At 35.1% G+C, this 15,381-nt stretch overlaps 1 protein-coding gene across 1 annotated transcript in view; it reads left to right on the top strand.

Annotated features, from left to right (window-relative positions):
* The window catches only part of ERCC4 (ERCC excision repair 4, endonuclease catalytic subunit), a 40,016-nt gene extending 25,733 nt beyond the window's left edge, over positions 1-14,283 (top strand). The window contains exons 9-11 of the mRNA XM_020972532.2: positions 1,857-1,949; positions 8,885-8,997; positions 9,474-14,283. Of these exons, the coding sequence (XP_020828191.1) occupies positions 1,857-1,949; positions 8,885-8,997; positions 9,474-10,207 (940 nt within the window). The 3' untranslated portion in view covers positions 10,208-14,283. The remainder of the gene's footprint in view (positions 1-1,856; positions 1,950-8,884; positions 8,998-9,473) is intronic.
* The last annotated feature ends 1,098 nt before the right edge of the window (positions 14,284-15,381 follow it).

Raw genomic sequence — 15,381 nt, 5'->3', positions numbered from 1 at the left:
CCTACTAAATAGCAGAATCTGAAATTAAAAGCCATATTTTCTGACTCTAAATCCAGTGCCCTCTCTAGACCTCATCCTAACAAATTCTAATTTTTTCTGTTACCCTACTATCATGTTGTATTTATGTGGAAGTTTAAGGTGTAGAATCATATCAGTAAGTCTGGTTCTATTACAAAAAAAATTATATAGCTTACATTCAGTCTCAGCTTTGATGATAATTTCAGTGTTTTTAAATGTCCCTATTTTCTAAAAAGACTTAAGCCAAGGAAGAGGGAAGGCATCACATTTATTTTGTAGTACTTAAAGAACTATCATGTGGGAGATTGTACTTATTCTATGATTCCAGATAGCAGAATTTGGACCAGTGAGTGGAAGCTATAGGGGACAGATTTTGCTTCAATATAAAGAAGTTTCTAATAAACTGAGCTTTCAAAAATAGAGTAAGTTGCTTCATGATGTGATTTCCCCATAACTGGAGGAATGTTTAAGCAGAGGCTTGATGGTCACTTGTGGAAGGCATTATAGAAGGGCTTATATATTTGGTAAGGACTTGTACTAGATGGCATCGGAGGTATTTTTCAACTCCTCAGATTCTATGAGCCTGTAAGTATAGTATCTTGGATGTCCAATTTTGAGAAAAATAAACACCAAAATGATTGTCTTGAACTTAGTCTGAACCAATAGACAGAGCCAAGGGAAAACTTTCTAACAGCCTTACAGATAAACACATGCTGGCATATCAGACCAGTAGAAATGAATCAAAAGTAATACAGGATTAGAAGTTTGGGTAGAGAATGAGATGAACAAAAATAATCAGGGAATGATTAAATGTTTCATTCTTAGTTCTCATTGTTCTTAGTGATAGCACACATACTCTGAAGATTTCTTTTGCCTGGGAATAGATCAGTTAGTAACATTCTGAAGAAAAGGGTTTACAAGGAAAGAGTAGAAAAGTTGGAGAGATTTTTTTAAAGGTAGGAATAAGAGAGGAAAACATTAAGAGGGTAGAGAACAGGGGGGCAAAAGTGATATAGTTAATTCCACCTCCCAGCAGTCTCCCCTATAAACAAAATCGAAAAGAGATTGTCTGTAACCATTTGGTACATGGAATTTGGGGTGGAGGAGGGGAAAGATATTAGGAAATGACTATGATGTGAAGAAGAAAGAAACATTTCAAAATAAAGGGAAAAAAAAGAGACATCATAAATAGCAGACCTTTCTACTCCACTACCACCCCGAAAAGAACATATATATATATATATATATATATAATTAATTTTGAGAAGATTGATAAAGTCCGTGTGTTGTACATCAGTATGTTTATATAAAATGTGTCATGTCTCTATTCTGTTAAGACATTTACCAATGCAAAAAACCTGAGACATCACTTGGAGAGATAAAAATCATATAGATTTCACTTATTGTTTATTTTCCACTAACATATGATCTTTTATAGATTGGTTTCTATAGCTAAACAATCTAACATTTAAAACAGTTTTTTGGCAGGAATGCAAAGCAAAAATGAAGAGAGAATATAATCTCTGTGGGTTGGTGAGGGGTGATTTTGGACTCCTTTATATTTCTGAGTAAATGATCACTCACAATTGTGTTTCACTGTTTACCCAAACTTGATTCCTTCTTTTGACAAAGGAAAAAAAAGTTAGGTAATAAAACCTTTAATAGGTAGATCTTAGCAGTTTAATTTTAGTAGGAGTGTGATTAATGGAACCTTTTATGCTTAGTCAAATATTTATTATTTGAGTCCTTTGAGTTGCTAAATTCAGGAGTTATACTATTCCCTACAGGGATTAAGGACTGTGTTTTTGTGGCCTAAAAAAATCTCTGTTGACTTGCAGGGTTTATTTTCTCATATACGGAGGTTCAACTGAAGAGCAACGTTATCTTACTGCTTTACGGAAAGAAAAAGAAGCTTTTGAGAAACTCATTAGGTAATACATAGAGCATTAGTGTGTAATTAGCAAACTATAAAAGAGGTCCCTTAAGTGATCCAGAGTAGATTCCAGGAGTAAAACCTATAATGCACATATAAGAAGTATGAAGAAATTGCTATGTTTAAATTGTTTTGCTTTTTTTTTGTTTCCTGGATAATGAAAAGAGAGAAAGATAGTGGGTAAAGACTCTACTGAAAGTATAAATCTGGCCTTTTTTTTTTCTTAGTGGTAGCTGACACACCTCTATTTCTTTCTCTTTCTCTCCTCCCCAGTCTTTCCCAGAATTTAGAAGGTAAAGCCAGAACTGAAAAGGCAAGCCTGAGAATATTGGGCTCGACTGAAGTAGTTTGAAGTTTTCAGCCTTCCATAATACTCCTGACTTGCCAGCTTAAGCACTGACAACCTGTGGCAACACAGCTGTCAGATGCAGAAAATAGATGGTTTTCAGTGGTACACTACCTGCCACTAACGTCCTAGGCAGAAATCAAAAGTAAACCGTTCTTTTTCCAGCTTTCCCTGTCCTCCACCCTTGCCTCCCCGGTATCCACTACATGCATCCTACTCTCCTTCCTCCAATGCCAGACTTTTCCCAAAACTCATTTTTTTGTATCCATACATTTATACAATGTATTCTTCTGTAATTATAAAGCACTCTAGCCTCATCTCCCTCTCAGGATCCTTATGTAACATGGGCTCTAAGGCAATTCAGACTCTTACTTGCACTGACAAATCAGGTGTCCAGAGCATGGTCACACCTTCCTTCAGAGGTCCTGATGTAGCCCTGAGGGGTTGTGGAGTTGTTTGTCTATTAACATATATATCACTAGCCCTAACCACTGTGCTTTCCACCATGATCATAGTTGATATCCATTATTCATCCAAATTTAAATAGCTTTTAGGAAGGAGTATTTATTAAGGTTGTACAGTAAGAATAGTTGATATACAAATTGTTTGCCACTTGGGGAGGAGGGAGGGAGAAAAAATTTGGAATTCAAAATATTATAAAAGTGAATGTTGAAAAAAGAAAGTTTAAAAAAAATAGTTGATGTAAACATTCCCCTCCCCCCCCCAAAAAAAGCCTTTTCTGCAAGTACATAACAGAGTCCAGGGGAAAGTAGGCTGAAGCTTAAAAACTGTCTGAGGCAAAGGAGTAGTCACAGTTTTTGGAAGTCCCTTTGATGGGAATCTTCAATATGGTCCCCTTAGGTATGGGGTATATTCTTCTTTGATTTTTGTAGGACTATGAACCCAAATCTAGTCTGTCCTTTGCCACTGATATAGCCACTACCCTTAGGAATGCTGCTGGAATGCCAGTAGGAATATGAGAAGTCCTTTGGACCTCCAAAGTTCAAAAGGTCTGGCTTGGTATTTTATAGATAACCTCTGGGATGAGTCCAAATTTCCCCCAATCAATTTGGGTATTCTTCCTTTGCAGTTACTTCCAATTTATCTAGTGGCTCATAAGAGACATCTAAATTGACCAAGACATTTTCATACTTAATTGGAATGCCTTTGATCACTTTGATTCAATCACAGTGCTGTCTTATCTGGTTAAAGTACCAGGATGCAGCAAAGCTTTGACACCCTTCCCCCATCCTCTCCTCTTGTTACTGCTCTCCCTCTTGTTACTGTTCTCCCCCTTCGTATTACCTTGAATCTATTTACTTTTGCATATGTTTGTCTTCCCACTGTAAAATGTAAGTTCTTTGAGGACAGGGACCATTTTGGTTTGTTTGGGGGTTTTTTGCATACAGGGCACCTAGTACAATGCCTTATACTAAGTAGATGCTTGCTAAATGTTTGTTGAATTGAAATTCCCATTCTCCACACAAAGGCCAAACTAATATTTATACTCTAAAAAATCTTGAAACTAATACTTAAGCTCAAAAATTAACCAGTCCCTTCCCAGTCCCCCAGCAGCCTGTTTAGTTCAGTAGGTAGTAAAAATACATTGAATTATTTATTGCTTTGAAGCATATTGAAGTAATTCAGCAGCATTGCATTACTATTACTTTGTAGCTGTATAGCACCTACCTCACCACATTTCCTCACATTCACAAGTAGCTTTCTATCCCATAGGGATGAGTGATAGACTGTAGGTTGACACAGCAAATGTTTGGATCCAATAATGGCAGATCTTGGAACCAGAAGAGTGTTCTATACATTAGTTTACATAATACTTTCCCATAAAATTAAATAGTTTTGCATGTTACCCGACATGATAAATCTAAACCTCTTGTACAGCTAATTTTCTATTTAAATAAATAAATCCTTCCAAGTATCCAGTCACCTGTATTGTTGAAGTTTCCTCATAATATTTTTCCTCACTTTGAACTTTCAGGAGTTCTTTAAAAGGCAAAAATTGTTTGAAGAACTGTACTGTGGGAATCAGTTATATTAAAGAGCATTTATATTAGAGACAGACTTAGAGTATGACCTCTACCGCAACCTGCATGTGCCAAGTTCTAAGGAATGCAAATATTGCTGTTTAAAATATTTTAATATGTAATAATATAAAACAGTGGAGCTAGCAGTAGAAGAACTGTTTGTAGTCATTGAAATAGCATTAAAAGACCAGTTACTTAAAAAAAAAAAGGAAAAATTTCTTTGACGGTAGAACTAGCATTTCTTTTAACTAAGTAAGAATATGTATTTTTAATATTTAACTACTTTAGTTAAAAAATATTAACTTTTTGAAACAAAAATTACATATAACCCATTTATTCCAGGTTGGTATTAGAAGCTTAAACATTTAGTTACACAGCAAATTCAACCTTTACTTTCCCTTTCCCTTTTATGGAAAAAAAGACAAACTCTGATGTTAATTAGCATGAAAGAAGAATTTTAAAAACAATGAAACACATCCCTCCTCACAGTAGAGAAGCAAGGAGCTCCTAGTAGGGACTATTGTATCTGCTTGCATGTACATTGTTACATAGAGTTACTGTGTCAGTTGTTTTTGTTTGTTTTTCTTGTTATAAAGGAGGGTTCAATCTGGAAGGGGAAATATTTTTACTTCAGAAATCATTATGAAGACAAAAGACATCAATAAAATTTAAAAAATAATAATAATAGGTTCATAGAACCTTAGACCTAGAGCTGAAACACTGCCTAAAATCCAAGCAGTACATACTTTAACATTCACAAAATTCTGAGCCATAGAACAATTAAATGAAATAAGCAGGGCAGGTAGTATTGACCTCATTTTGTAGATAAGGAAAATTAAGAGTTGGGGAAGTTAAGTGGTTAACGCGTATTAATTAGTATGGGCTGGCAGGTGGCATTATTCAGGCCAGAACTTAAGTATTCTAGCTTCTAGCTCACTTTTCTTTCTTTTTTTTTTGGGGGGGGTGGCATGAGGCAGTTGGGATTAAGTGATTTGCCCTGGGTCACACAAGCTAGTAAGTATCAGGTGTCTAAGTGGCATTTGAACTCAGGTTTTCCTCACTCCAGAGCCGGTGCTCTATCCACTGTGCCACCTAGCTGCCCCCCCAACTTCTTTTTCCACTCCAGAATGTTGCATCTCACCTACAGAAGAAGCTCTCATTGTTCATTCAAATCAGTTGATCAGGCATTTCTTAAGAACTTGATATGTGCCAGTCACTGCACTAGGCCATAAGGATACAAAGACAAAAATAAAATAACCTCTGCCCACAAGGAACTTACATTCTCCTAGAGAAAAGTAGTATGTACAAAATAATATAAAGTTGTTTCAGAGGAGTGAAGGTTGATAAGACACTAACAACTGGAACATTGAAAGAGACCCCTTTTAGGTGGTGGCACTAAGTCTCATGAGCCCTGAAGAGGAGTTAGGGGTTCCAAGAAGCAGAGATGAGGAGGGAGAATTTTACCAGCTTGGAAGATAAATTGCAAAGGCATAGAGGCTGTAGAGATGAAAGGTCACGTATGGAGAAAAGCAGGTTTGCAAATTTGGCTAGAACTTAAGAATGCACGACAGAGAAAGTAATATGTAGTCAACCTAGAAAGATGGACTAGCCCCAGATTGTGAAGGGCCAAAGCGAAGAGCTTGTATTTATCCTAAATGTTATGTTATCACTTCAATGCATTAATATTAGCAACCTTCCATTTGTATAACACATCACAATTTACAGTGTCTCCATATACGTGATTTCATCTGATCATCACCACAATTCTGTGGAGTTAATATTATCCTTATTTTCAAATGAAGAAAGTGAAGGTTAGACATTAAGTGACTCACTCAGGGACCCACAGTTAATAAGTGGTGGAGCCAGGACTCAGATATGGACTTTCTTACTCCAAGTGCTATACCGTTTCTGATAAACACATTAGTGACTTACACTAGAGAATTTAGAATACTTTTAATCTTATAAGCAAGCTTCTGTTTCTTAAGTGGTTTACCCTTTGCTTAAGAATTATTAGTCTATCCTACAGTAATAATTACTGGATGCCAGTGTCATAATTAACTTTTATTCTTTAGCATTTAAGGCTTGGCCCTTATAAGTATTGGTATTAGAAAGAAATTGGACTGAAACCCATTTCTATTGTGTAGTGACCAACTTCTCTTCTTTATCATCCTAATGTAACTCTGTGTGTGTGTGTGTGTGTGTGTGTGTGTATGTGTATATGTTGTGTCAAAAGTTGTATGACTAAGAGCCATAATTTGTATTCCAAAATTATGTATCTGAGTTTTAGCCTATAGCAAATTATGTATCTGAGTTTTAGCCTATAGCAAACTTAAACTAAAATGAAACCTAACATATCCAAAGGACAGTTCCCCAAGGAATTAGGTGGCAAGTTTTTTGGTTAATCAGAAACTCCTTTTTGTTTCAACCCTATTTTAAAATCTTTCACAACTATAATAGTATGGCAGACTTCTCTGACACTGCAACCCATGCTGACTTCTCTTTAATATAGTATTTAGTAATTTGGGATACCAATCCTAATTTGCTCCCTATTGTTTTATATCGACTTTTGTCTCTTCAACTAGATTATAAGCTCCTTGAGACCAGCCACTAGTCTTCTACTTATTTTGTATGTATAGCACAGTGTTGTATATATTGTAGACTCTCAGTTTTTTAACTTCCCTTTATAAATAATGTAGAGGAACATACTTTAATCTTACTTTTATTGTTGAGAATTTTGTGGCAATTGCATGTAATCATGCAGAGCCTCAGTTTAATTTATATATAGATTTATAAAATTCTTTTGAGGGCACCGTTATCCTTCATGCCACCTAGGTTCAAAACTTCCGTCATCTTCAAATCTTCATCTTACCTCACCCTCCCCCCCCCAATATGCAGTCAGTTGTCAGATCTTATTGAGTCCTACCTCCACTGTATATCTCACATTAGCCCCTTTATGTTGACATAGCCACCACCCCAGTTTAAATCTTCATCAGTCTCCCCTGGGCTATTGCAGTAGTTTTCTAGGTAGTCCAATGGTTTTCAGGTAGTCCAATAATTTTTTAAATTTTCTCTCCTGGATCTATTTGCCAGGTCAGTTGTTTTTCCTATAAGATATTTTACATTGCCTTCTATTTTTTCATTCTTTTGGTTTTGCTTTATTGTTTCTTGATTTTTTGTAAAGTCATTAGCTTCCATGCGGTTAATTCTAATTTTTAAGGAATTATTTTCTTCATTGAGCTTTTGGACCTCTTTTTCCATTCAGCCAAGTCTGCTTTTTAAGGCATTCTTCTCCTCTTTGGCTTTTTGAACCTCTTTTGTTTTGTCTTCCTTCTCACCATAGTAACTTTCTATAGTCAGAGGTTTTTCTGAGGTTTTTTTTTCCTATTGTTTGCTCATTTTCCTATTACTTGACTTGTAACTTTTTGTTAAAGAAAGACTCTGCTTCCAGAGTGAAGGGCGCACTGTCCCTTCAGGGGTTTTGTGCAGCTGTTTTCAGAGATACTTCTAGAGACCTGTAAGTTTTCAGTTTTTCCAAGGTGGTATAGTCTAAGAAGAGACGTTTACTCCTCTCCTGTCCTGTCTTCTAGTCTATGAGCGACCACAAGCACTCTTTTCTGCTCTGGAACTGTGAGAAGGGTCCCCCATTCACTGTGGCTGCAAGCTCTCCTAAGCTAATGCTCTTCCTCACTCTAGGACTGCCACCCAGGACTGTGACATGAGTCTGAGTAGGGGCACAGCAACAGAGTCCTGCCTCAGTGCTAGCAGAAAGACCCCTGTAATCTCCTTTTGACCAGTCGTTTGACCCCCTTACCACCTGTGGGCTGAGAGCTCTGGAAGCTGCCACTGCCGCTACTGATTCAGTCATTCCCAAGGCCTGTTCCTGGTTTGCTGTGGCTGTGCTGGCAAGGCCTATACTGGACTATGCTCCACTCTCACCCAGGTGCGACAGACCTTTCCTGCCGACCTTCCAAATTGTCTTGGGCTGGAAATTTGTTTCATTCCGTTTTTTTGTGGGTTCTGCTGCTCTAGAGTTTCTTTAGAGTCATTTTTTAAAGGTGATTGGAAGGGTTTGGGGGGGAGCTCAGGTGAGTCCCTGCCTTTACTCTGGCATCTTGATTCTACCTCTCACGCTTTGGTCTATTGCAATAGTTTTCTACTTGAACCTCCCAGTTTTTAGTCTCTTTTCTCTCATTGGTGTCAAGCTCAGATAGAAATAAATCCCTGTGGCCTCATACTTAGAAAACACAAGTTAACATTGTCTGTATTGCATTGTATTTTTATTGATTTTGTTTAACATTTCCCAATTACACTTTAATCTGGTTCATGCCACACTTGGGAATTCTGAAGGCTGTGAGTTAGACTCTTCTCTACATCTTCTGAAATAACCTTTCTAAATCACAGGTCATTTTTTTAATTGCTTTAATATACCATTTCACTATACATCAAATTATTTGGATTGTTTTATATTTGAAAAATATGTGAAAAATAAATTTAAAATTTACATTGTTCTGTTAAATTTTTTGCCCTAATTTCATAATGTTTCAGAGAAAAGGCAAGCATGGTTATCCCTGAAGAAAGAGAAGGGAGAGATGAAACAAACTTAGACCTGGTAAGGGAAGCTACATCTGCACAGGCTTCTACTGACACTCGCAAAGCAGGTGAGTTCTTGCCATCTCCAGATCAGTGTCTTATGCCTTCAGATAAGCTTGTTTAAATGCATTTGTCATTTATAAGCCGTTTGTAAGTTGGAATTACATGTACATGATCTCTAAAGTTCTTTCCAATTCCAAAGGTCTGGGATTCTCTCTTCTAGTCACTTTTGAAAATCAAGCCCCATTATGTCTGGCAGTAAAATTAGGCTAACTGGTGAGAAGTACAGCAGGGATATGCAATGTAGCTTTATTTCCGAAAAATTTTTTTGTAAGGAAACATCATAGTGCTATGCACCTAATTTGGGAAACTATAATGTATTTTTTAAAAATCCTGGAAATTTATTAATAGACATTGGTAAGAACTCTTTCCAGACATTAATTATAGTTGAACAAAAGAAACATTGGTTTTAACTTTTAATCCTTATTTAAGCATATATCTTTCTTTAATGACATCATTCTGAATACCTATATTTGTCTCATAGGTGGCCAGGAAAAGACTAATTTGCAACAAAGTATAATTGTGGACATGCGAGAGTTTCGAAGTGAACTTCCATCTCTGATTCATCGTCGAGGCATTGACATTGAACCAGTTACTTTAGAAGTTGGAGATTACATCCTTACTCCAGAAATATGTGTGGAGAGGAAAAGTATCAGTGATTTGATTGGTTCCTTAAATAATGGTCGTCTCTATAGTCAGTGCATCTCCATGTCTCGATATTATAGGCGGCCAGTACTTCTGATAGAGTTTGATCCCAGTAAACCTTTCTCTCTTACGTCTCGAGGCTCTCTACATCAGGAGATTTCCAGCAATGATATAAGTTCCAAACTTACTCTGCTTACTCTTCATTTCCCAAAACTCCGTATCCTTTGGTGCCCCTCACCACATGCAACTGCTGAGTTGTTTGAAGAGTTGAAACAGAACAGGCCACAGCCTGATGCGACAACAGCCATGGCCATTACAGCAGATGCTGAAACCCTACCTGATTCAGAAAAATACAATCCTGGACCCCAGGATTTCTTATTAAAAATGCCAGGTGTCAATGCCAAAAACTGTTGTTCTTTAATGAATCGTGTTAAGAGCATTGCAGAATTAACAACTTTGTCGCAGGATAACCTCTCAGATATTCTCGGAAATGCTGCAAATGCTAAGCAGCTTTATGATTTCATTCATACCTCCTATGCAGAAGTTACAGCTCAGGAAAAAATTAAGAAGTAAAATTTTAGAGGTGGCTTATTTTGATCACGTGGCCATAGTCTTTATTGTCTTTTATCATAATAGTCTTCACACTCTCATTTCTTTAACTCAGCCTGTCTTTGTTTTCCATTATAGTCAGTGGAACAGAAATCTTAGAATTTCAAAGATGGAAATCATCTAGTCTAAGCACCTCAATTTACCTCTAAGGTTACAGATGCCCAGAGAGGGAAAGTGAGCTATCCAGAATCAAACAGCTAGTTAGTAGCAGGAGCCAGAACCAGAGTTCAAATCTCCTGACTTGAAGACCAATGTTCTTTCAATTGTACCACCTTGAGATCCTTCTGATGCATCATGGGAGTCTTTTTAAAGCTGTCAGCTTTCCTCCCTCTTCCCCCTTTGGAGTATTAGCACAGTTAAAAATGAAGCATATCATGGTGTCCATTTAAATTTCTTTAACTGTTTATGGATGAAGGAATTTTTTTAATGAATTATAATTTGTACATATAAAAGTTTGATGAAATACATATAGTCCAGTTTTATTCTCCTGGCTGTACAAAATATACCAGTGTATCATGAAGAGCTCCAGAGGGAGAGAAACCACCTTTTGCCATTCCTGTCCAATCTCCTACCCTCAGTGGAGGGTTTACCTTGGAGGATTTACCTCAGCTAATTGAAGAGTGTAACAGGTAGGAGAATTATTAGCCTGATGAATTTCTAATTAGGAGAATATATGTGAAGTTTGGCTAATAACTTTTTTATAATATAAAGTGAATTGCCTATTTGCAGAATTTAGCAGTGTTGATGAAGCTTTAGAATTTTGCTTCTTTGAAGATCCTTAGTCCCCTGGACTTCTGGGTTATCAGAGCCCTAAATTCTAGTCTTTAAAAGCTTTTTCTTCCTTTTACCCTCCTACATATGTTTAAGATTACTATCTCTGTAACACCCCAAAATACTTTTTGAGCTCATTTCTGATCTGTTCACTTTCACATTTTGTGTAGTTCTGGTCTGCTAAGTCTACATCCTGGTGTGAGGTCTGGATTACATGCAAATGAGTGGCTAACTAAATTGATGAGGTTTTATCTTTTATAGTTGAGTTTTATCCAAAAATACTGCACAAGAATTAGTAAGTAGAAAAGTAATCATAGTTCTAGGCTTAATACACTTTTTAAAATCATGAACTTTTATAGAAAAAAGAGTCAAGTTTATGCCTCTTTTGTGAGTAATCTGGTTTAGCATTCTACTAAAATACATAAAAGACTTAAATCCCGTTACTTAAATTGTCTATAATAGAAACAATCTATAATAATCTGTTTGTTGGCAGTGAATTTTCTGCTCATAGCTGATATGGACTGACTTTGACTTCTACAAAATTAAAAGGCAGTCCATGTGGCAAAGTTTACATTCTTGTCTGTGGGAATCAGTTTTTTTGTCACACAACCTGGAATAAGAATGCATTGCACACAACTGTATAAATTTATTTATAAATGCCATTTGTATATTATTTCAACAATACTTTTGATCTGTTATTGAAATTTAAATGTGCTATAATATAAAGACTATAATAGTGTACTTTTCAATTGAATTCAGTGATTATCATTAGTTACATTAGTTGTGATGACAAAATTGAGAGGTGATTTGGAGGACAAGGGACATGTAAGAAAATCATTTTAAAACAGACACAAAATTCTAAGCTTTTTTGCTCCAGTTTCAAAAACTTAACTTGCTATAAATTTTCCAAATAAGAATGTTAACATGATGCATTTTCCTAAGTAATCATCTTACATTCACATTTATATTCACTTTATTTTTGGAAGAGAGTTCAAAACCATTGAATATTCATTAAAATAGAATAAGTTCTTTTTAAAGATACCAAGTTTTAAACTATCCCTTGTCTAGTATATCTCAGATAGCACTCTTAGAGTTTATTAATATTCTTGTCTCTTAGCACTCTAACATTATTGTTCACTGTTGTACATGATAGATATTTAAGGGCTATAGGTCTCTTTCATGGGTATTTGAGGTGTAAAAGATTTATCATCAATGAACCTTAAAATAGCAATCATTATTGACTTATTGCCAGTCAGGTTAGCTAAAGCTCTCTACCACTAAATAAAAGTATATATGAATATGTATTCACATATAAATATACTTTATGATGGTTTTCTTGAATTGTATTGGAATCCTGAGCTTGGAATCATGGAAATGCATATAATTTTAGGCTTAAATAATGAATAATTATGTTCATATTTTTCATTTTTTATTTGAATATGAGTTTATATTCATTTTTTCCAGGACCTTTTTTTTGAACTAAGCATGTATTTTTGAATTTTAAACTTTTCCCTTCACCTAAACCCCAACTCTGGAACAGATAAAATAGAACAAGAAATATTTCCCATTTATTTGCAGAGTTATCTTTTTTTCTTAGTATAAAAAAAAAATCTAAGTTTTGCCTTAGCAGTGGATTTAAGTTCTCCTTAATCTTGAGGGTTGCAAACTCTCTGTTCTCTACTAGTCCAGGGAAAGGTAGAAGATTAAGTCATGGTGCAAAAATGGCTTAATATCTGAGTATAGAATTTATAAAAGGTCATAATCATAAAAATAAAATGAATGTTCCGGAACAGTTCAGGAAGGCTACAGATTGGAGACAAGGTGTAAGGGGAACCTGTAAATTATTTAATGTGGTTTGGTTCAAAAACTTTTTTAGAAAAATTGTTTTTATGTATGTGTAGTCTTTTTAACATGAAGAAAGTTCTTTAGAAATGTGACATTTTAGAGAGGAAGGAGCCTTTTCACCAATTTAAATATTTTGACTGAAGTTTATCTGGGTCTTAGTAATCAATATCACAAGAAGTTGATTTTTTTTTCCATTGTATTTAGTTCATATTTACTGTCTGATGCTAAACTTCAGGTACCTGATGTATAATCATCATAGTAGGCCAGACATTAGGATAACCTATGAAGTACTGTTGTATTTTAATTTAAAGTTATTTAAGCAGAAATGAGGGGAGGAGTGGCAGAGTATAATTGATTTATATCTATGCTGAGCAGAAGCTAACAAGATATACAGCAGGATTTTTTTAATTTTTTAAAATCTCAAGATGGAAGCACTTATGGGGTATATAAATACATTTTAGACTCTAAACAATACTCAATGTATGAAAACCCTAATCTGGAAAAAAAAATACAAGACACAAATGAATTGTTAAAAAACTAAAATGTACTTTCTTTTTTTAACTGCTATTTATTTTTACATTTCAGTTTATTTAACTTTCACTTTGGTCAGTTTCATTTTATAGCTTTCATTTTTAAACCTGTTTCTCTAAAATAAAAACTCCAATCTTTTCCTGCACTTGATTCTCATTACATCTCATTACATGCTTTACATTTCTTCATATGAAGTTTAGTGTGCAGGAATTATCAATTTTACATTGCCATTTGTTATGATCTATTCAGCATTATTAGTTTTTGTTTACTTTTCTGTAAATTGGCTTTACTTGTCTCCTTTTAACAAAGTGGGAAACAGATTAGTTCCTACATTCAAAAACAAGTATTTTATTGTGAATGGAAAAAAAAGTATTCATGATGTACCAAGTGCTGGGAAATACAAATGCAAAAGCAAAGCCAGGTCCTGCCCTGGAGGAGCTGATATAAATAAAATCCTTTCAAAGATTTATATAAACTGGTGTAGAATGAAGCAGGCTGAACCAGGTAAACAAGGACTACAACAAAATAAAGTGAAAGAATGATGACAAAAATAAACAATTCTGCATAATTATAATAACCAAGCTAAATATCTGAGAAAATGCACTTCTCTCACATGGTGGGGTGGGGATGGCACTGACCATGGGTGTGGAATGTTTAATATGGTCAGACATTATCCATATTTTGGTTAGTTTTTGCTCACCTACTTTTTTTTTCCTTTTTTATTCTTATTACAAGCAATGACTCACCACAGAGGGGAATACGGAATACATTGGAAAATGAATGTCATTTAAAAAAACAAGAGATAGCAATAAAAATAAATGAGCCCTTTCTTAGAAAGTAGTGTTGAAACTGTCCAAAAAGAAATAGAATAAATTCTCTCATTTATATTTTCATTTTCGCTCAGAGAAATAGGAAGCTTGTTGTTGTTATTGTAAACTTCAGGAAAACCAGATGTCTGAATGTTTTTGTATTTCCATATACAGCAGCACTGCCAACTTAGACTGGTATTTTTCATGTTTCATATTGCTAAAGTTTTATATTCCATTCTAAAATTAGAAGCGGTGGGGGTGTGAAAGATGGCTGTTACTTATTTTTTAAAAAAAGACACTCAAGAATAGTAATTTAATAGTGAGATTCTTGTACTGTTGTTTAAGTGGTGCTTTATTTCTCCTTTCTATTTACTAAACTGTAGTAGAGTTCCTTATTACCTTTCATTAGAATTCCTTAACAGCACACCCAACATCCATGAACTATCAGCAGATTGGAGCCTACCCGGTAAAGGGTAGATTCATGAATGAGTGAATAAACATTTCACATATTCCACAGGATCCATTTCTGCTTCATGAAAGCTTAAATTTAACAGCACAGCTCTCACTGGGGCAAAAAAGAGAATTATATAATAGGCCAAATAAAATCCGCATCATTGCAGGCAAAGTTCCAGGGGATTAATAAAAAAAAACAGATAAAGCACTTGGAATATTTTTAGGGGTAATATGTGCTAGGTAAATACACATGTATGTAGATATACATATATGTATATGTGTGTGTTTTATATATACACACATATATGTCTGTCCCAAGGAGTTCAAACATAGATCATGTGTGTGTGTGTGTGTGTGTGTGTGTGTGTGTGTGTGTGTGTATATATATATATATATATATATATATATATATTCATAGCAGAACTTTTGTGATGGCAAAGAACTGGAAGCAACAAATGCCCATAAATTGGGAATGACTAAACAAATTGGTACATAAATATAATAGACTCTTTCTCTCTTCCCCTCCCCCCCAAAAAACAATTAATATGAAGAATTCAGAGAAAAATGGAAAGATCTGTATGAAATGATACAGCATGAAGTCAGCAGAACCAAAGGAACAATCTACATAATGACTAATATAAATGAAAGAACAAAAGAAATTACTATGTACTAGACCAAAGGAAAAATGAGAAAATACACATCCCTCCAGGCCAGTGTTTGGGGGGAGGC

The sequence above is a fragment of the Phascolarctos cinereus genome, unplaced genomic scaffold, assembly GCF_003287225.1.
Source record: "Phascolarctos cinereus isolate Bilbo 61053 unplaced genomic scaffold, phaCin_HiC Scaffold_4;HRSCAF=312, whole genome shotgun sequence".
Taxonomy (NCBI): Eukaryota; Metazoa; Chordata; class Mammalia; order Diprotodontia; family Phascolarctidae; genus Phascolarctos; species Phascolarctos cinereus.
This window is presented reverse-complemented; position numbering and strand designations above follow the sequence as displayed.